Source organism: Mercenaria mercenaria, chromosome 10 (assembly GCF_021730395.1).
Source record: "Mercenaria mercenaria strain notata chromosome 10, MADL_Memer_1, whole genome shotgun sequence".
Taxonomy (NCBI): domain Eukaryota; kingdom Metazoa; phylum Mollusca; class Bivalvia; order Venerida; family Veneridae; genus Mercenaria; species Mercenaria mercenaria.
The window spans coordinates 40,267,482-40,290,576 of NC_069370.1; the positions used below are offsets into that span (position 1 = coordinate 40,267,482).

The window sequence follows — 23,095 nt, forward strand, 5'->3', positions numbered from 1 at the left end:
CAACTTCTTCCCAAAACCAGGAAAAAAAGCCCTGAAAGCGTATGTTCTGTGACGTTTTGATAGGAGGCATTGTACCTAGAATGATTCTCTGTTACATGTGGAGAAGTTGGCACTTATTTGTTGAGAACAGATATATACTTGTACAGAATTTTGGAACAGTTTTTAAGTTAACTACTAACTATTACATAAAAAGGCTCTAAACCTAAAACAACCAAAGCACCCTGTACTACATTGTAAATAACGTTGACTCTAACATTTTAAGAACTTGTAGAAATGATATCAGTTCACTAAACTACCGGTATATACATATTATAATGTACATAATATTATGTTGTATAGGCTTGTCAGGGGATGTGAAGTTAGATGAAAAAGTTGTTACAAACTGGAGAATATATCCAATGGAGTTTAAGGAAGACTATGTGAACAGGTAATCAATTACTTCAATAGTTTGCTGTTCAAATAACTGTTGCCAATATGCTATTATTTATTTATTTATTTTGTTGGGTTTAACATCGCACCAACACAATTGTAGGTCATATGGCAACTTTCCAGCTTTGGTGGTGAGGAAGATCCCAGGTGCCCCTCAGTGCATTATTTCATCATGAGCGGCACCTGGATAGAACCACCGACCTTCTGTAAGCCAGTTGGATAGCTTCCTGACATGAAGAATTCAATGCCTGAGTGAGGCTTGAACCCACGTCCATGAGGAGCATGTGATATAATGTCAGCTATATTAACAAGTTGGCCGCAAAGGCCCCTGCAAATATGCTAATGTTATCATACTTCTGACATTTAAATTGTCATTTATGCACTATTATGTTTGAAATTGAAACAGAGGCTTTGACAAAATGCTTACTGAATGAAATATAAAGTGAAGTGTAATAATATAATTCCACTAATTTTTGCAATTTTGAACGACATGCCCAGAAATGGTCATTTGTTACAGTTCTGTTTGATTAGAAATCATTTAACGTGCAAATTGAAAGTTACAAGTGGCAAGCTTATTTCCACGGAATAATTAGAGCATCAAAATTTCTCAACGATCAAAAATTCTATTGATGTTCACGTCATGGGCCGCACATGGACAAGTTATTCATGATTTGTTGACTCTGTGATTAATTGGCACGTCACTGCTATTCATATTGATTAGAACTTTGTGATAAATGATTTTATTCAGACCAACCAATTGATAGAATTATGCATTTAGCCAGTAAATTTTAAGTTAAAACTTCATTCTTTTCATCACAGTAAAATCCCTCAAAATATCTATTAAACATTTGGTTTATTTTTATTTTCAGTATGATGGACAGTCACAAATGGAAAACCTTCACAAATTGGGCAGGCGGAGTTTCCTCATTGTATACAGCCACACTTAAGATAGATGAAACACCCAGGGATACTTTCATCAACATGAAGGTCAGTAATATCTGGTTTACCAGTCTCGTGATTTCTGGATAACCAGTCTAATGACTTCTTGATTACAAAGTTTAGTGATTTCTTGAATACCAGTCTAGTGATTTCTTGATGATAAGTCTTACCAGTCTAATGATTTCTGCTCTGTGTGTGTGTGTGTGTGTGTGTGTGTATGTAAGTTTATTTATATAGTCGCCACCGGTAACCCTTATGGGCGACTCCTCCAGAAGACTGTTCGTAATCTTAGTAGAAGGATATTGCAAGATACAGAAGAGGCTAAAATTCCAGAAACTTCTTTGGTTCTTTAGTGTGCAAGGTGTAAAGACCTTTATTCCAATCTTAGTAATATTTACTTGGAGAAGCAGGGGCTCTACCTCATGACCCCTAGTTTCGTAGTCAAACTGTGTTACCACTGGACCACTGTGTCTGCTCTGAGTGATATCTAGATTACAAGTTCAGTGATTCTGGATAGTCTAGCGTGATACATGTACTAGTCCGTTGAGCTTGTAAAGCTATGTAGGGAGCGTGCAGATCTACATAACACTGGGTTGTGAGTTCGATCCCTGGACAAGGAGCATGTTCTCCATAAGGATTTTATAAAAGACTTTGTGTCTCAAGAAATTTCATTCTCTGACTGATTTATGTAGAGAGTTGGCAGTTACTTGCAGAGAACATTTAATACTGGTCAGAATACAGGAACAGTGGTTAGGTTAATTTTACTCGCTGTTACATAACAGAAATATTATTGAAATATGGCATTAAACCCAAAACAAACAAAGTCTAGTGAGTTCTGGATTACCAGTCAAGAGATTTCTAGAATTACCAATTTATACAAGATTTTTATAAAATTAAGATGTTGGAATCAGTCATCAAATTCGCTTACAGAGGAATACATTCCTCCATTGTCACTGACAGAGGTTTAAAGGTCCAATACTAAGGAAAGTGAACATTTTAATTTCTTTTAAAAAGCACAGAAACTATTTCATTTTATTGGAAAATGAAAGTTGGTATGTAGAAATTCGAAATAAATCGCAGTATATGTACAATTATTTTTCTATGAAGTATGAAGAAAGTTAAAAAGACCTGGGGGGTCATTCTGTCGATTCATTGAAATTTCAACATAATACACATACATTTCTTTGAGTTCCAAAGACCGTCTGTGAATTTTGACCTGCCAATCTTCATTATTTAGTGTCTTGCAGAAGTCTATGCACTGGCTATGAAAAAAATTGCAAACTCACTTTCTCTTAGTAATGGACCTTTAAGTAACTGTAGGGAACATTAACTCTGTGGAGGGAGTGGTTATTCATATAGTAATGCAGTCAGTATTTACTTCTGTTTAGATCTTGCACCATCTTTAGCTGTCAAGAGCTAAAACCATATTACTTGGTTTTGGATCTTATTCCATTCTTAGTGATTTAAAGGTCACTGACTTTGAATCACAGATGAGACCAGGGTTGGGATATAGAATTCTTTCATTTGTGGAAGCCATTCATCTGGCTTTCAGAAGGTCATGGTTCCAGCCTGTACCAGAAATGATGTTAGAAGGGGAACTCAACAAATTGTGAACTACACGGGTCCTATTCTGTTTGTTTCTCAAAGATAATTTGCTGTTTTAAATTTATACTGTAAATGTATTGTATATCCATGTGTATATTTTGCAGGGCTGGACAAAGGGTAATGTATTTGTGAATGGTTTTAACCTGGGAAGGTACTGGAAGGAGGGTCCACAGAGAACACTGTATGTACCAGCTCCTAAACTCAAACCGGGAAATAATCAGGTCAGTTCTCCCACTTATAATAATAAAGATACTAGAATGAAATTATTTAATTCAATGCTTTTACAAAACTTACACAAAAGTGTCCTTTATCAATATGTTAAATGCTTTTAAAAAGTGGATTTTGTTGGTCAAATAAGGATAATTATTATCATTTTCATTTTCCCTTAATATCAAAACTTGGTTGGACAAGCCTAGCTCCTCAGTAAATTGTGTGGCAGGCAACGTTAAATTTCAGATGTTATATAAAAAAGGCCATTTTTAAGCTGCCCTGCTTAAATAATTGTAAGCAAAACTTACAGTGATTTTTCAAATGAGATGACATGGTAGTTATAGGGATAGTGGTAGTGTGAGATGTGTTTTACAAAAAATCACACGCACATGTTTTGGATTTTTTTGATGAGTTTTTGTGACCGCTCGATGTCCGGCATCTGTCTGTAGTCTGTCAACATTTAGCTTGTGTATGCGATAGAGGCTGTATTTTTCAACTGATTTTCATGAAATTTGTCAGAATGATAACCTTGATGAAATCTAGGCCAGGTTCGAAAATGGGTCATCTGGGGTCAAAAACTAGGTCACTAGGTCAAATCAAAGAAAAACATTGTGTATGCGATAGAGGCTATATTTTTCAATTGATCTTCATGAATTTTGGTCAGAATGATTACCTTGATGAAATCTAGGCCAAGTTCGAAAATGGGTCATCTGGGGTCAAAAACTAGGTCACTAGGTCAAATCAAAGAAAAATCTTGTGTATGCGATAGAGGCTGTATTTTTCAATTGATCTTCATGAATTTTGGTCAGAATGATAGCCTTGATGAAATCTAGGCCAAATTCGAAAATGGGTCATCTTGGGTCAAAAACTATGTCACTAGGTCAAATCAAAGAAAAACCTTTTGTATGCAATAGAGGCTGTATTTTTCAATAGATCTTCATGAAATTTGGTTAGACTGATTACCCTGATGAAGTCTAGGCCAAGTTTGAAAATGGGTCATCTGGGGTCAAAAACTAGATCACTAGGTCAAATCAAAGAAAAACCTTGTGTATGCGATAGAGGCTGTATTTTTCAATTGATTTTTATGAATTTTGGTCAGAGTAATCGCTTTCATAAAATCTATGTCAGGTTCGAAATTTAGTCAGAGTAATAGCCTTGATGAAATTATGGTCAAGTTTGAATATGGGTCATCTGGGGTAAAAAACTAGGTCGCTAGGACAAATCAAAGAAAAATGTTTTGTATGTGATGGAGGCTGTATTTTTCAATTGAGGTTCATGAAATTTGGTCAGAATGATTGCCTTGATCAAATTTAGGTAAATTTCGAATGTAGGTCATCTGGGGTCAAAAACTAGGTCACTAGGTCAAATGGAAGAAAATACTTGTCTACGCATTTTTGGTCCAATCTTAATGAAAATTGGTCAGAATATTTGTTTCCATGAAATCACTAGGTCAAACATGTTTACACTGTTATGGTGTGTTTCTCAGGTGAGCGACCTAGGGCCATCTTGGCCCTCTTGTTTAGGATATCACTGTTGACTAATATAAAATCATGTACATTTGTACTTCAAACCTGGATAAAAATTGTTCTTGAAGTGTAAATCATAAACAAACTTGAGATTGAAGTAGCTAAAATGTTAAATTACCCGAAATACAATAACTTGTGATGGTTAAATTAATTTGAATTCACCTTTGTGACAAGGTATACTACCTCCTTAAGTCTTAACGAACAAGAAAAATTCTCATTCACTTTATATAAAAAATTGGAAATCCACAAATTTGTATATAACAAAATAGCCATTCTGGTCCAAACCATGAAATTTCATGTGCACAAAATTAAATGATTTGGCAGTGTATCACCAGCTGATCTGTAGGAAAGGGTAGCAGTAGGGAGATGCTGCAGAAACAAGGATTGAAAAGCAACAACTACAAGACTTAGAATCAGTGATATTTTGAGAAAGACAAATGTTGAAGTCATTTTTAGGGCAATATTGTAAAGCACCCTCTGAAAAATGAAATTTTCTTGGGTCAAATTGGCAATTTTTGCTCAGTTCAGGTGAGGCTGTTGCCTATCTGTTTTATCAGTTGCACCAGTTCATACATGTCTCATTGCACCAGTACTTACTTGTCTAGTTATATGCTTTAGACGGATCAACTGCGGGAAGGGGTGGTCTTCATTGTTGGTAATACAGTACCCAATGGAACTTCCTTGATAAAAACCTCAGCCTCACTTGGTCCTACTTAAACTAATATGTTAAAGGTCTTGATCTACCTATATCTTGTAAACCTCAACCTCACTTGGTCCTACTTAAACTATATCTTCTGACATAGATGACATGTACTTAATATATATTACATTTTTTAACAGCTTATGGGCAAAATTCAAACTTGAATCAGTAATTTCTGGATATATTCATCACATGAAAATTATGTTTGATAGCAAATCATGAAATTATGTCAAGAAGAATTATTAAATTTGTCATGACCTAGTACTGCTGGACTGTAAATGTTCATATAACTTTTCATCACATGTCTTCATTGATGACATAAAACTTTGGGTGTCTTTTACCATAAAACTTTGTCAAATTATTAGCACTTCTTTACGTTTTGGATGAAACAGTTTACCTAGAGAGAAAAATCTACGGGAAAGTGGAATGTCAGTGGGGGCAAGTTTAGATTAAGACTGCTTGTCTTGACTGGATAAAATGGAAGTCGGGCATTGTGAATGGGTTCAGGTTAAGTAAGTGTCATTGCATTTATACGAATTGTTAAGTGAATGTGAATAGAACAGTTTGCTGTTAATTCTAGTGAGAAATTATACATGTATTTTTGGTTATTTTTCTATTTTTAGATTGTGATATTTGAACTGCACAAAGCCTCCCACTCTGTGATCTTCCAGGATGTTCATTTGTTGAGCTGATTATAGTTTTATAGTACAATTCTAGTTTTTTCTAATTTTATTTGAGGGATGTTTCAATGGTAAAAACAGTTCAGTGTTTTAGTAAGCTAAAACAATGTGTTCTAGGCATCAATGTGTTCTAGGCAACAAGGCAGATAGATAATCTCATGTGTACAGGGGTGGATCTATGAGTATTAGTGGACTATAGCAATGTAAGCTAGGAACTGCAAGTAGAGTTACCTCCCTGGATATAGCCTCTATATTTACATCACAGGTGTTTGAAGCTCTATCAATGAAATATATGTACAGGTTACATCTCTTGAGGAGAGTATATTAGGTGGGTGGGATATGGTAATGCATATATTTATTGATAGAGCTTCAAGCGCCTGTGTTTACATCATAGCATTCTTTTCTGAATGTTAGGGTGATTGTTTTTTTCTACAGTGTAGAATGTGATGAAACCCTGATTTTTCAAAACTTTATGATACTAGTATACTGAAAATATTTGGCATGTAAAATAGTGGAGGTCATATCCTTTATTGCTAGACTGATTTGAAAAAGCTAGAGTCCATGTTTTGTTCTTTGTTGTACAGATAAATGACATTATGCCAACACTTTCCGTTTATCTATGTGCAGAACTACCTTAAAGTTGAAGAACAAGAAGGTGTGTAAGAAGGGGTGATTATATCAGAAACGAGGATGATAGAAAAAGGTTATTTAATACTAGTACATGTACTATCAAATCACTTTGCTTCGCGAATCAAAGCCCTTAAAATATGGTACACACTACATATTTTCAAGTTATTGGAGAAAGAGTGTAAGATAGAAAACATTTCTTGCAGTATTTCTTGTTTTATTCTCTCCTAGGATATATTTCCACAGACTGAGCGTATCAGATGACCAAAAGTCTGTCTAAATTATTTGAAGTTCAAAGCAGTGCCCATCTAAACCTAGAAACCCTGGATGATAGAAAACCCTCAAAACTGACATGTCTCTGTGAAATGATTTGCTCCTATTAAGATGCCAGCTCAAAACTGAAGGCCCTGCCAACCTAAACATTTTCCTGATCATGAGTTGGTTTTCTTGGAGGAGATGAGGTTTAATTCCCTGTACTTACCGTAATACATCTCTGAATATTTTGAAGTTGACAATACTTGAAAATATGAAATTCAAAATTGAACTTCTTCAGATTTGTGCATAAAAAACTCCAAACATTTAGAAATCACTTTTTGGTGGTAAAGAGAAAATGTGTTTTATTTTGAATTAAAGAATGCAGCAAGCTATGTGTTAGGTGAGCACTGGTATAAAACCATACTTATAGTGTGTGTGTGTTCAGGTTTACATCTTTTTCAACATTTTTTCAGCCATAAAAACCATACTTATAAAGGAACTGTGTCCATGCTCTTCTGTGACTGATAGAAATAATGATCTGATCCTATTATTAGAGGTTTTCATTTTCAGATGAATCTTTTGTACATGCAAATTGTTAAGATTGAATAAGTGCTCAAGGCTGAGAATAAAGATAGCAAACACTACCTGAGTGAGAGAGAAATCTGTTACTCTATATTATTACATACTCATTTCTATTCCCCGTTAAGTCACAATGGAACCGGCAACGTCTATGTTTTTCCATACACTGATGCCGAAATTTCAGAACAGGCGTGTGATAAAATTCAAAGTGTCTTTGCATTAATTCTTTTATTTAGTAAAGTATTGTCAGTCTTATTCAGGCTATTGAACAAAATCGTAATATCTACATTACAGTTATACATGTAGATACATCATAATAAAAAGGTTACTATCTTTGCATTGGGAAATATGCACTTATTCTTTAGCAGAAGAATATCGCGCTCCTAAAGTCATGCAATATTTCCGCTGCAGAACTCGTGCATATTTCCCGATACAAAGCTAATAACCTATTAGTTGACCAGGTAATGTTTTTTATCATTATTCCCAGTAGGGTGTTGATACATATCAATAAGTTTTTAATTGTTTTACTGTTGTTTTTTTTTAAGGTTTATATGTTATATATTTGTTGTAAATATGCTGGATGTACCTTTAAACAGGTTGTATATCTACTATATGTTGTAATTACTTTCTTAATGTAGGTCTTCCATTTGGTAGACTTATAGGAATATCTTGAGCCATTTTGATGATGTAATTTTATATTTACTTTTGCTGGTATTAAGGAGGTAGGTTACCTTGTTACAAGGCTAAATTCAAATTAGTTGAACCGCAGCATCTTTTTGTATTTCGTGTAATATGAAGTTTTAACTGCTTAAATCTCAGTTTCGTTTGTCTCTGTCCCTTCAATTTCAATTTTTATCCAGGTTTGAAGAACATGACCCTCCAAAGGTATTTCATATTGAAAGAAGAAGGAAAATACGGATATTTAACACTTTTCAGTGTATTTTAGTTTCATTGATATCCGTAGAAGTCAGCATAATCTATAATTTTACTAGTATGCACGTTAGCTTTCTAATATAAGCTTAAAATGTATATGTCGCGGGGCTCGTGTTTCCATGGTAACGCATTTTCTCTCATTTTTAAACAACTATGTATGAAAGTAGGGGTTTTCGACGGCTTCAGTGCCATTCTGTTAATGACCAATATGGAATATTTGGAAAATATCATTAGCAAAATACCAAGCACTATACATGGTACCCTATTTTTCTTAAAGTTTAAAGTAACCATGGCAACAGAGATGTTTAAAATGGCTTATATCTTGCTTTTTGTCGTAATTTCTTATAAAATAGTATTGAATAAGATTATCTTTCTAGTTGATGTAGCTTTAAAACATATTATTTCTAACATAAGTTATATTTTCGTGTTATCTGCATTTATTCAAACAAATTTCTAAGCTTAGAATATTTACAGCAGTATCCCCCGTCTGGCATTTTTCATGGAAAAATCGTTCAGCATGCTACTATTATTCTTATGGATACTGTTGAAAAGAAAATAAAAAGCCGAAGCTGTGTTTCTTAAATAGACTAGTGTCAACGCTTTTGAATTTTACATTTAGATACATAGGTCACGGGCTTCGTTTCCATGGTAACATCAATTTAATTAAAGAAACAACAATTTTCTAGTGAAATTTGAACAATTTTAGATCTTAGTTTTAGTATATAAGTAACAAATTATCAACGGAACCTGAAAAATAGGTATTACAAATCAAACTGCTAGATTTTTTATTTGAAAATGGCCGTAACAAGTAACCTCTCACCCAACTATATTCCAAATAACATTGGTTACCATCATCCATTTTCTTACATTCCGCATAACATTTCAATATAACTACATAAAAGAAGCAAAATATTGATTATTATTCAGAGCAAAAGACTCATAAAAAACATTTCAGCAAATAATGGTTATTTGAAAATAGTTTGGAAGAAGAAAATGCACAGAATTACGTACTTTCAAGATAAAAGCTATTAATTTTGCGCGGTAACTGACACGTAACGTCATGACGTCAATGACGTCATTTTAAGGCAACATTGTTTTGAAGCGTTTCTGCGGCAATTTATTCATTATTTCTGCATAATTAAACCACAAAGCGTCAGATCGAAGACAGGTCTATGATTTGTTTTCAGAAGAATGAATATTCAAACACATTTAGTTTGTCGTAAACGTCGTCGTAAATCGTCACGTTAGCTTCCGGTTGGACATGCCCACATACAAATATAAAGGTAACCTACCTCCTTAAGAAAAATGATGTAATTTATGAATTGGTTGAATATTATTATGTACATTTATAGTTCTAAGTGGGATCAGTTTGTACCTGAAGTTTGGTTCTAATGTCTTCTTTGCTTGAAGTTTGAAATGGGAATGATAATTATATAGAATTGATGCATAAGGGTTGAAAGACAAGCCAGGTGCTTGATTAGTGCTTTCAAGTTGCTTTTTATATGTTTTATGTTTTACATTCAATGCAAGAACAAAAATATGCCTGACAAGTATTGGAAGTTTTTCTGTTTATAAAATTTACAGGGAATACTTTGAAACTGAATTATATGTATTGTTTTATTAGTTCACCTGTCAGGTAGTTTATGTTTATCTTGATGGTCCCTATGCCAAGTTTGAAACCGGGTCATGTGGGGTAAAAAACAAGGTCACTCATCAAATCAAAGGAACTTTATGGCACAGACCTTATATATATACTGCATGTAGCATATTTAACAGGTGAGCGATATAGGGTCATCATGACCTTCTTGTTTTCAGACTCCATTTATTGTGATCACCCTTGTTGTCCATCGGTTATGAGCAAACATTTTTAATGTTAATACATTAGATCCCACATAATTTTAGCAATATTCTTGAAACTCTGTATATACATGTAGACACAGTCGTATGCAGATTACTGCTCTATTTACATCCAAGATGTGGCCTTTTGATATATATTTTACATACATGTAGTTGACACATTAGAAGACACGGACACATTTTTTTTGCAGTCTTTATGAAACTTACAGGTCACAAGATCTTTAGATGCCCTTAATCAAGTGACTAGATGACTAGGATGGCCCTTATTCACTCATTTGACCTTGACTGTTTCACCTAAAATATATGTCATTACAAACTGTGTTATGGAAGGCAACAGTTGTGCTTTTGGTATTAAACTAAATGGATATGAAAAGTTTTATTAAGATCCATTCAAAAACTTGATTTCTAAATGTTTATGTGTTTCTATGATTTGACCTAGTGACCCTAGCAACCTATTTTGATTCCCAGATGATCCAGTTTCAGACTTAATCAAGATTTCATTACGGTAAACTTTCTGACTAGATTTCATGTAAATCAAGCAGAAAATATGGACTGTAGGGTGTTTATGTGGTTTTTCTGTTATTTTACCTTCTTACCTACTTTTTAACTGCTGATAACCCAGTTTCGAATTTTCCCATATTTTTACATGACAAACATTCTGACCAAGGTGCAAGCAACATTATGATTGGACCTAACATTTGTCCTTTAGAGTGTTAACAGATCAATTATGGACACAGAGGACAGACCATGCATGAGAACAGCTTGAATTCAGATGAGTTAAATATTTCACTTTATAATGTTGTACTTTAACTTTTACCGCAAGTACTTAGGTGAGTGATACAGGAACATCATGGTTTCTTTGTCAAAAGTTATATCGTAGAATCTCCAAAATTTTCTACCACAATGATAAATACAAATTTGATCAATCACAGAAGTTATTATCTTTATGATATAATTTATAGTCTAGCTACGAACTAGACAGCTGTGTTTTCATTTTGTATTTTTTTTTTTTTTACTAATTTTGCCTATTTTAATCTATGTTTGAAGGCTGAGAAGCAGAATGGAATAGTTTTATACAGTCAAACTTTGTTCACCTGAACTGGGATAATTCAAATGTCACCATTTGCTTGAACTCGTCATCAGGTCCCGACAAAATCCCAGTACAATTTTCAATAGCTCACAACTACTGATAACTCAAAAAACTTTGTCTGTCCCATCAAGGTCAAGTGAATAAAGTGCGACTGTATAAAATTTGAATATCTTAATCTGTATATTATTTTTCATGGTTCAATTTTGATAAATATTTTAGAATATGTACTTAACCCTTAGCCTGCTGGCGGCAAGTGATTCTGCCTATGCGAACAGTGCAGACCAAGATCAGCCTGCACATCCGTGGTATGGCCCAAATTGAATGATGGACCGGTCCATTTTAGATATTTAGCAGGGTAAGGGTTAAAACAAATGGATAGGCAGTAGTATTCTAGTGAGTGTAACTATACAAATATACTGTGAAATAATTATTTTTCATGGGAGACTCCCAGCAACCAAATAAATTCAATGTATGTTCTATAACTTTATTAAAGTTCAAACTCTATAAACTGATGTCATACAAAAAATTTTTTTCCTGCTGAAGCATGAAATTTTATCCCCATGAAATGAAAATATTTCACAGTAACACCATGTGTATAATCATCCAAACCATTTTCATTTTGTGTGCCCATCTTAAAGTCTAAGTTGGAACATTACTTGTTTTATGGGATGAAATCCTTATGTGTTCTTATACTGAATAATTGTACATAATTGGATATTATTTTATTTGAACTTATATAATAAAAAATTGAATTATTAGACTGCATTCTAGCCTTAATTAATTTCTTGTCACCACAAGCCATTTGTTAAAGAATCCATCACCCTAGTCCCAATCAGTGACTAGTTACCTCCCCTGATGGTTTGTTCACATGAAATGGCAGTGATAATTATGTCTCAAGTTGGACCACTACCACTCATACTTGTAACTAGAATTATACTGCCTGGCGAGTTCATTACCATATAAATTTACTCACCTTTTAGTCGAAGACTTTTCCTTCAAAATTAGTCTTGCACCTTTGGTTGTCTTTCAAGTGAGTCGATGTCATTGACCTAAAATGATATATGCAGGTAGCCTGGTGATATAATAGTAATACTTTGACTGTCAATACAGACACCCGTGTTAAGACTTCTGGCCCTGGCCCAGACATTGGAAATTTCTGAGACATTCTTGAGTGTCTTCCACCTTCTCTCTCTCTCTCTCTCTTTCTCTCTCTTGCATATTATTGAGGGAGCTTTCTATTCTGACCGCTTGATGTCTGTCGTCCGTCAACAATTTATAAAAAAATCTTGAAAACCACTGGGCAGAATTACACCAAACTTCACAGGAATGATCTTTGGATGGCCCCCTTTCAAAATTGTTCAAAGAATTGAATTCCATGCAGAACTGGTTGCCATGGCAATGGAAAGGAAAAACTTTAAAAATGTTTTGTCCAAAACCACAGGGCCTAGGGCTTTGATATCTGGTGTGTAGCATCATCTAGTGGTCCTCTACTAGAATTGTTCAAATTATCCCCCTAGGGTCAAATATGGCCCCGCCCTGGGGGTCACATGGTTTATATTGACCTATATAGGGAAAACTTTGAAAATCTTCTTGTACAAAACCACACGGCCTAGGGCTTTGATATTTGGTATGTAGCATCATCTAGTGATCCTCTACCAAGATTGTTCAAATTATCCCCCTAGGGTCAAATATGGCCCCGCCCTGGGAGTCCCAAGTTTAACATAGACTTATATAGGAAAAAATGTTTAAAAACCTTCTTGTCTGAAACCACAACACTTAGACATTTGATATTTGGTTTGTAGCATTGTCTTATGGTGTTCAACCAAAATTGTTCAAATTGTACCCCTGGGGTGAAAAGAGGCCCTGCCCTGGGGGTCCCAAATTTTATATAGATTTATATAGGAAAAAAAGTTTAAAAATCTTCTTGTCTGAAACCATACGACCTAGGCTTTTGATATTTGGTATAATGCATTGTCTAGTAGTCCCCTACCAAAATTGTTCAAATTATGCCACTGGGGTTAAAAAGAGGCCCCCTCCTGGGGTCACTTAGTTATTATGTGAGTTATATAGGAAAAAATACTAAAAATCATCTGATCCTATTTCCAGGACTGTTTAATTATAATTACCTGATAACCCCAAGTAATATGTTGTCACTTGACTGTTACCTTGACCTACTGACCTACTTTCTTGTTTTTAAGATACAGCCTTGAAATTTTGATGATAGAAACAGGTTTGCACACCAAGCGTAAAACTGAATTTCATTGACCATGAATGTGACCTACTGACTTTCTTAATATTTTATCATCAGTTTGACATTTGAAACATGTAGCTCATATTACTCAGGTGAGCCATCCAGGGTCATCATGACCCTCTTGTTTTGTATGTAGGCTATATAAAGTATATAAATCGCCTTTGAACGGGTTTGTTTTGAAAAAAGGGGCGCTATATAAATCCGGTATAATAAAAATAACAATAATACTAATAAAGGAGTTTCTGCAAAATGCTGGTGATTCTGATGTAGTTTAGGGACCCCTTCTTACAAGGAGATAGTCTTATTGGCGGGTAACATGCTCACAAGTTATCAGTTCTGCCAGTAGATGAACACCAGTAATCTAGGTCCTCCACAGGTAGTTAAAATGCCTGTTTAAAACTCATTTCTGCCAATGACGAAGTTGTGCTGTGAAAAATGAAGGATATTCTATTATCTAAATAAACTTTATTTTAATGGCCCAACCTAGAAGAATTGTCGATTTATTTGATTTAAAAAAAAGGATTATTTTTGCAAACATAACTCTATGAAAGGTAGATAATTTCAGTATTTATTAAAGCTAGACTTTTTAGAGAAACAGCTGGGCTTATCTGAGGGTATACGTATCATGTGCAGTGTTTCAAAGATGATACTGTTATATCTTTACATTGTTAATGCAATAATTGAGCCGCGCCGTGAGAAAACCAACATAGTGGCTTTGCGACCAGCACGGATCCAGACCAGCCTGCGCATCCGCACCGTCTGGTCAGGATCCATACTGTCCGCTTTCAAAGCCTATGGCAATTAGAGAAACCGTTAGCGAACAGCATGGATCCTGGCCAGACTGCGTGGATGCGCAGGCTGTTCTGGATCCACGCTGGTCGCAAGGCCGCTATGTTGGTTCCGCTCAAAATTTTAGATTACAAATTTCATGAGAAACGAAATACATTTTAGCATCGGAGCTGTTAGAAAAGGATTCTAAATCGAACGAGTGACGTTCCACACCAGCTTCCACAATAGTTTTGTTTCTGATATTTCCTTAAGTATGTGCATGCATCTAAACTGTATCCTTAGACCAGTTAAGTCTACCAAGGGGATTTTTATCCTTATCATATCGTTGCAAGTTCAAAATAACCGGGTGAGCAACATACATGTACATTCGGCAATCTTGGAATGTATTTATCTAACATTAGTTACAGTATAACCCCGTGATAGCTGGGATCAGGTCCAAAATCGAGTATTTAGTGTTCTTAATATCTTACCAGTGGCATTAGTGTAAAACGAACCTTCCTGGGGTCTTCACAGACTAGGTCACTCTGCTCTTTGCGAAGGGTTGATGTAATATGATACAGTAACCTCGCCGGCAGCATACTTAAAGAATGGCAAGGAGTTGCAGAGAAGTCTGAAAAATATTTATTGTTTTTTTTTTCACTTCGCGATTCCGCCGTTTGAATTTTAAAATATCAATTGTTTTCCCAGCATGAATGTTACATGCCATCTAATTCTCCGCCTTGAAAAGCTTGAAAGTGACCATATGTCAGCGAGACGTTAATCCAACATAAATGTTACAGCATAGTTATTGGGGATCTGTACCATTTAGTCCTTCCGCTCCGCGATCCCGCCGAGCGAAAACACTAGATTTAAGGTGAAATGCGCCTAATTTGAAGTTATTTGGTTTTGTTCCGACATTTTGTTTAACATAGAATTCAGTATATTCCTCATAGACTGCGTATTTTACTTTTTTTGATATTTCTGTAACTCATTAGGTTTGTATTTCTCTGCAGGTTTACTTTTGTATGTGGCAAATATGAAAAACGGTTGATATAATTATATATTTGTTAAATACTTGCCAACTTGATGAGTTCTTATTGCATACATCAGTCTAACATAGCAGTAATTAAAAAGAAATTAAGAGAAATGGTGAGTGTGGCCTCTCTGGGGGTATAGATCTATCACATTTAATCCTTTAGAAAAGCTGGAATCCGAACCACTTTGCAAACATTATTCATTTTAGATGAAACTTTGTGTAGAATTCGGGCTAAGTTCCATTAAGATCTAGGCAAGATTTACAAATTTAATAGGACAGAAAGAAATTTCAGCATTTCAAAGCCTAAGTTTCAGACTTTAAACGTGGATGAATACGGACTCAGGAATCTTGACAATTGAATATTTTGTACGCCTCCCTAAACTGCATGATGCTATTAGATTTCTAACATACTTCTGGACACTGCGCTTCAGCACTATAGTTTTGGAACCGAAGATGAAGTATTAGGTATTTAGCTAGATAATATACAACAATATACAAAAACCAGTTAGTAACACAAGTTATTGTGCGTTTTAATCGACCTGGCGGGGTGGGGTTTCGCGACGGTCCATTGCATTATTGTGCAGGTTATGTAGTATATTCGACAATCTGATTTCTTATTCAGTGACCATCTACCTTACATTGTAACCAATGTAGCGATGACTGTTTAATCGTTGGTTACCGAAATAATACGAAATTCAACAATAATATTGCTCTACCTATTTTCCTCGTTTTTGAGATTACCATTATCTGCATAAGTCAGAGATTAACTTCGCCCCGCCAGGTCGAATAAAATGCACAATAGCAATGTTATTGTCAAGAGGAATCCCTTTACTGACCACTACAGATTTGTTTTCAATTGCTACAAAATGTTCCTGTGCGTGACATCGATACAGTCGAATTTCGTCCACCAGAACTTGACAGGACCATCAAAATTGGTTCGAGTTGTCTGTAGTTCGAGTCATCGAACAAAATACATTATGCAGGGATTTTGACAGGATATGACAACGAGTTTGAGCGAAGGGAGGTCTACAAATTATCCGAGTTCGAGCCAACAAATTTTGACTTATATACATTGTAGTTCTAGCCTTTCATTTTACCTTACACGTATATTTATTTCTTACAGTTAAGTGCAAATACATAAGCAATTGATACAAATTAAACTGTTACATATAAAGCAATATCTCAACAACAGTTTCCGAATGGACACAATGATTAGACTGAAGCCATTCATTTCCTGTCCATTCATGAATGTAACTGATACGTAAATGTCATCAGAGTCTTGAAAAAGCACAACAGTCAAAAAAAAATTAAAAAAATAAAATATCAGTGTACATAGGCTTTTCATTCTTTTTTACAAACATTGTCTCATCTCGGCATCCGCCCAGTCTTAATGACGTTGCATTTGTATTATCATGTCTTAGTTCAGGTTATATGGCAGGCTGCATATCTTAAAGTTACACCAGTAATTTGTCTACTTGTGAATACACTTCAATGCCGTCTGTATCCTTTGAAGCCACAATCAGTTCCTGTTGCTGGTAATAGAACAAGGCTTGTGGGCTGTCGATACCATCAGTTTCAGTGAACAAGGTTTTACATCTTCCGCTAATGTAATGGAAGATTTTGTTGCTCTCTTTACAAGAAACCAACAAGCCACCATTCTCTGTTAGAGCAATACTGCTTGCAAACTTGACTTCAGGGATATGTAATTTTTCAGACTTCTGTGTGTTGGTGTCAACTGAAATTACCCCGTCCTTTTGTGAAGCGATGTAAAGCAAGGCATGATCTGCTGAGATGGCGATACTCCACGGGACACTAATACCCAAATCAATTGTTTTCAGTGGATATCCACTGTCATCGTAGGACTGAATCTGTTTTCTGTTGAACAGCCCAACATACAAGGTTTCGTCAGATGAAGCTAGTCCTGTACATGTATCCTTAACCTTGAAAGACCTTGAAAGCTGCATTTTCCCTTTTACGGTTAAGAATTGGACAGTTTTCTCATTACACAATGAAACTGCGATTTCGGTGTTGTTGAATGTACAGACAGACCATGGATGACTCGGTAGTCTGCACTTGTCTAGAACGATGTACGTAGATCCAAGCCTTTTAATGCTGAGATTTGCAGCGTCGACTATGATAAGGCAACCATCGTTTAGTTGACAAACACTTGTTACATCGCAGCGATATTTTTCATCTTTGTCTTGAACGCTAAATACATTACTGTTTTTGGTATAAAAGATCCCTAATGCCTCGACACCAGCGAAACAGTTCATTACTTGCTGGTAAATTTTGAAATCTAATGGTAATGCTTTGGCCGCCAGTATTCTTTGCACCATTGCTTTTGCATCAGACTTATGTTTCTCTCCAATCTTTGAGAGAACAAATACTTCAGATGCGTCTTTTTCGGTTTTCAGTCTCTCATCACTACTCTTCACGAGCTCATATACATCATCGACTTTCCCAATATCATCAGTAACATTTGAAACATTTTGTTGAAATCTATTTTCAATGAGCTGGACAGAACTTTTTTCAAGTTCATCAAATTGTTTCATGATATAGTCTCTGACATGTTTGAATTCTTTAAAGATGGCGTCTTTCTGCGTTCTATACATTGCTAGGTCCGTCTTTCTTTTCTGTTTGATCGATTCAAGTTGTGATAAAATTTTCTGACTTTCCTTCTGTTGCTGCTTATATTCTTCAGTCTTCTGAAAGTCCTTCGATATATCAGGTATGTAAAATCTGTCTTTGCAAAGGCTGGAAATATACGAAAATTCATGCTTTGGATGAAGCTTGTAAGCTTGTGTATGCATAAACATGTGTTTGATTCTGACTATTCACGTGACAGTGCGAACTTTTTAAGTCTGAAATTTAGACTTGGACATTAAACCACTGAAAATTCAAACTGCCGTTCCGTCTTTTGTAACAAATCTAGGCTACTGAAACTTTGCACAACCCTTTGTTGTAGCATACACCATATTCAAGCCAAGTTTAATTAAAATCCATACAAGATTTACAAACTCTAGGCAAGAGGTAAATTTGGCCTTTAAAAGTATGAGTTTAAGACTAAAAAAATGTTATTGAAAACGGGTCTAGGGTCTTGGAACATGTTGGAAACGACTTAAAATGTCCTGCTTGGACAAATTCCAAAGTTTAATGATTTATGTATATTGCACACTAAGAACGACTTCTAGTTGAAATTTCAAAGAGGCGTGTTAACAAAAAATATAACGATTTTCTTTATAAATATTACCTTACCTGTGGTCTAATGCGAGACAAGCAGCACAACACACAGCATTATGGTCACCACAGAACATATCTAAAACTTTCCCATGATGCTTTTCGCAGCAAATAGTAATGGCTGGTACACTGACATCCTTCTGGCTTACAAATCTGCTATCATACATAGCTGGGTCAACAAGCCGGTGAGATTTCATCTTCGCAAATCGATTGTGGTCATTCAGACAATTTCCGCATAAATATTCTCCACAGTCGATGCAAAATTTGACCGCTTCTTTATTTTTTCCGTCGGAAATACAAGGCGAACAGGTGTAATCGTACAAAAAATCACATCCTTGCTCAAGGGACCCGGCAAATGATGGGACTTTCCGACCACCGACCGCCATAGTGGAATAGCACTCGTTACTTGTAACCTGAAAATGAGAAAAGACTGAAAAGTCAAAGTAAAATAAGCAATACTAGTTTATTTCGTGGTCTTACAAGTCCTTTTATTTAGCGGTAAATCATATCCCTGAATCCTAAACAAGTATACTGTTTCGACCAATGAGGTACTGCCTGAACGCGGAAGAATATGATAATCGCAAATATTATATAAGTAATAAAAATAAAATGATAATTTTTCTCATTGTCCCTGGGAAAAAGTCTTCTAGGTTTAATAAACAAGAGGGCCAAGATGGCCCTAGGTCGCTCACCTGAGAAACACACCATAACAGTGTAAACATGTTTGACCTAGTGATTTCATGGAAAAAAGTATTCTGACCAATTATTATTAAAATTGGAGCAAAAACATCGAGTATAAACAAGTATTTTCTTTGATTTGACCTAGTTTTTGACCCCAGATGACCCATATTCAAACTTGACCTAAATTTCATCAAGACTATCATTCTGACCAAATTTCATGAAGATCAATTGAAAAATACAGCCTCTATCGCATACACAAGGTGTTTCTTTGATTTGACCTAGTGACCTAGTTTTTGACCACATATAACCCATTTTCAAACTAGACCTAGATTTCATTAAGGTAATTATTCTGACCAAATTTCATGAAGATCAATTGAAAAATACAGCCTCTATCGCACACACAAGGTTTTTCTTTGATTTGACCTAGTGACCTAGTTTTTAACCCAAGATGACCCATTTTCGAACTCGGCCTAGGTTTCATCAAGGCAATCACTCTGACCAAATTTCACGAAGACTAATTGAAAAATACAGTCTCTATCGCATACACAAGGTTTTTCTTTGATTTGATCTAGTGACCTAGGTTTTGACCCCAGATGATCCATTTTCGAACTCATCCTAGATTTCATCAAGATAATTATTTTGACCAAAATTCATGAAGATAAATTGAAAAATAAGCCTCTATCGCATACACAAGGTTTTTCTTTGATTTGACCTAGTGATCTAGTTTTTGACCCCAAATGACCCATACTCAAATTCGGCTTAGATTTCATCAAGGCAATCATTCTGACCAAATTTCATGAAGATCAATTGAAAATACAGCCTCTATCGCATACACAAGCTAAATGTTGACAGACGACAGACAGACAGACTGACAGACGATATATCACAAAAATTCACATGAGCATTGCTCAAGTGAGCTAAAAAACAAGTACTTTGCGTAGTTTATCAGATTAACCCGCTTGACAGCGTTTAACAGATTTAGTGAAAGTTAAAACTCGTTTGATCTAGCTTGTGTCACTCATAAAATGCGTTTTCGCGCAAATAACAATCTTCCACACAAACCAATAACCTAGAAATAACACCCACTTAATACTAATTTCGCTCCCCATCCGTCTACGCCCCTGTGTTTGTTTAATAATGGTTATAAAATCAGACTTTGAGTCATATTAAATATACGAACTTTAACGTGTAAACTGTACTTTCGATTTCAAACAAATCAAGAATACCAGTCAAAACATGTTTATTAATAGCTCTAAGTTTTTATTTCAATACTTTGTAATATTCATACGTTAAAGCTTTCGTTTAATTCATACTGATAAACAATAAATCTGTACTTTACCTTTTGATATAGAAGACCGAAAGCGGAAGTATTAAAATGTTACGAGCTTACAAGACAATTAGTTTAAATTTGCAACTCCAAAATTACTGGCAAGATAATCTAACAAAATGTTCCAGTGATGTGAACACATGCACATATTTTAAGTTTACATGGTAGTAATAGTATATATAATATATACAATCATTTACCTTCAATCTGACATACCACCAACAAACGATATAGATCTACCGAGATGAACGTAAAAATAACACGTTGGTGAAAATAACGACATGTTCAACTAAGAGAAATAAGAAAACCGTAACCTGTTCAGCCAAGAGAATGAGAAAACCACAGCCTGTTCAGCTAAGAAAATATGAAAACCACTGAGAATGAGAAAATCAATGCATGTTCAGCTAAGGGACTGCGTAAACCACGCCCTTTATAGCTTACAGAATTAACAAACCACCAACTGTTCAGCTACCACAACCAGATCAGCTAAGGGAATTGATAAACCACAACCGTTACAACTTAGAAAATGAGGAAACCACAGCCACTTCAGCTAAGAGAATGAGAAAACCTTAACAGCTTAGAGAATAAGTAAGCCGTAAACTGTGCAGCTAATGGAATGAGTAAATCACAACCTGTTCAGCTAAGGAAATGAGACAATCACAGCATTTTCAGCAAAGGGAATGAGTAAACCACAACCGTTATAGCTTTGAGAAACTGTTCAGCTTAGAGAATGAGAAAAAAAAACAACAGTTACAGTTAGAGTTAGACTGTTCAGCTAAGAGGATGAGTCAACACAACCTGTTTAACTAAGAGGATGAGTGTCAAGATTTTTAGCTAAGGGAATGAGTAAACAACAACCGTTATAGCTTAGAGAATTAGTAAGCCACAAACTGTTCATCTTAAAGAGTGAGAAAGAAATAGCCAATGAGTAAACCACAGACTGTTCAGCGAAGAGAATAAGTGACAGCCTGTTCAGCTAAGGGAATATGTAAACCACAAACTGTTCTTCAAAAGAGGGACTTTTAAAACACCATCTGCTCTTCAGACCGCTAATCGCATACCATTTGGGCCCCGCTTCAGTGGAATTGTGAAAGGCCCCGTTTCAGTGGAATTGTGAAACTTCCGATCAGCCAAAAGACAAAACACGACCACTAGACAGATTAACGGTCAGTGGTTTCGTTGTATCATTCTGTTTTGATAACAATAACACAAAATATTCCAAATTCTACGAAAACCAAAGACGAAATCTGACGGTTATTTATACTTAAAGTACTTTGAATATTATAGGAAATCATACAGATTTTGTCTGAGATAAAGTAGTTACTTTCAAATCTTTGATCATCTTAGGCAATATAGTTTCCTGAAACATTGTAATACGTTTTGTATACGCTTGAAACTTATAAGGTAATTATGAGCACAAACGCATCAGCACTTTAATATGATAAAATAAGAAACATATACAACATAAGATCTGTGCAAGCCTGTTTGATAGACAAACTGGTGAACCTTGCAGCTGACTGTCGAAAGATCATTCAATTTATTAAACTTTGCCTTTCATGGAAGCAGATGAATATTAATCCATCAAAATATTAATTAAAAACTTTCATATACAGACATACTTAAATTCGTGTACATCTATTGGTTTCATTACCTCTCATGAACAGACTCAATCAAACCGAGTATTCGTTTATCTTGCTTAGTTTAGTTCTATGCTTCCAAAGGATCTTTTCTCAGATTTTGTTTTGTACTGTCTGACTTACTCTAAGATTTGAAAGTGGTATCTAGCTAAGCTCTGTGAATGCACTGACAACCCACTTGAAAGATTTCTTTGTTCATGCTCCCAAAATGTTTTCTTTAACTTTTAGCGTTTAGAAAATGAAAATAACTATGGCCTGGTTGTGTATCAGCCATACGCCATTGCATTGCCTTGTACATTTCATGTGTTTGCCATTGTTTTAACTAGCATGTGCTAATGAACTATTCGGAGTGATATTTCATATCCTTAAAATTTCTTTCTTTTAATTCTTAGAAATATGATGCGACTTATTGTCTTTCCTTAGTTCGTGCATGCCCACCGCTAGAAGCTTAGATGCAGCTGTAATATTCAGTCAACGCATGCACTAAACCAAAGGTTCATAGATATCGGATGATATTACACTTCGATAATTCACAATTTTGGTTTAGCCTCGGGAAGGCTCGTTTTTCATTCTAAATGCCATTAGTTTGTTTAGACTTACCCGAGACCGGGCACTATATACTGGGACGAAACCAAATATTCATTTCCAGCAAGTTTGGCATTATATATGACACAGAAAAAATGATAACGGAGTGAAAATAAACGTTATATATTGGGAACGAAGCAAGA

General features: G+C 35.2%; 2 protein-coding genes across 6 annotated transcripts in view; one reads left to right on the top strand and one right to left on the bottom strand.

The window, feature by feature from the left end:
* LOC123560794 (beta-galactosidase-1-like protein 2) overlaps nt 1-11,336 on the top strand; it is a 61,063-nt gene extending 49,727 nt beyond the window's left edge. For all 4 annotated transcript variants that reach the window (XM_053552873.1, XM_053552875.1, XM_053552874.1 and 1 more), the window contains exons 16-19: nt 340-427; nt 1,299-1,416; nt 3,078-3,194; nt 6,033-11,336. In XM_053552873.1, the coding sequence (XP_053408848.1) occupies nt 340-427; nt 1,299-1,416; nt 3,078-3,194; nt 6,033-6,101 (392 nt within the window). In that variant the 3' untranslated portion in view covers nt 6,102-11,336. The remainder of the gene's footprint in view (nt 1-339; nt 428-1,298; nt 1,417-3,077; nt 3,195-6,032) is intronic.
* A 5,235-nt stretch (nt 11,337-16,571) lies between these two features.
* LOC123561832 (uncharacterized) lies at nt 16,572-21,036 on the bottom strand. Of its 2 annotated transcripts, none has more exons than XM_045354449.2 (3): nt 20,931-21,036; nt 18,741-19,135; nt 16,572-18,239 (listed from the first exon to the last, which is right to left on the bottom strand). In XM_045354449.2, exons 2-3 carry the CDS (start codon nt 19,106-19,108, stop codon nt 16,940-16,942), a joined length of 1,668 nt encoding a protein of 555 aa, XP_045210384.2. In that variant the 5' UTR covers nt 19,109-19,135; nt 20,931-21,036; the 3' UTR covers nt 16,572-16,939. The 2 variants fall into 2 exon arrangements, with proteins under 2 accessions (XP_045210384.2, XP_045210385.2); XM_045354450.2 differs by lacking the exon at nt 20,931-21,036 and adding an exon at nt 20,743-20,876.
* Nucleotides 21,037-23,095: the final 2,059 nt, after the last annotated feature.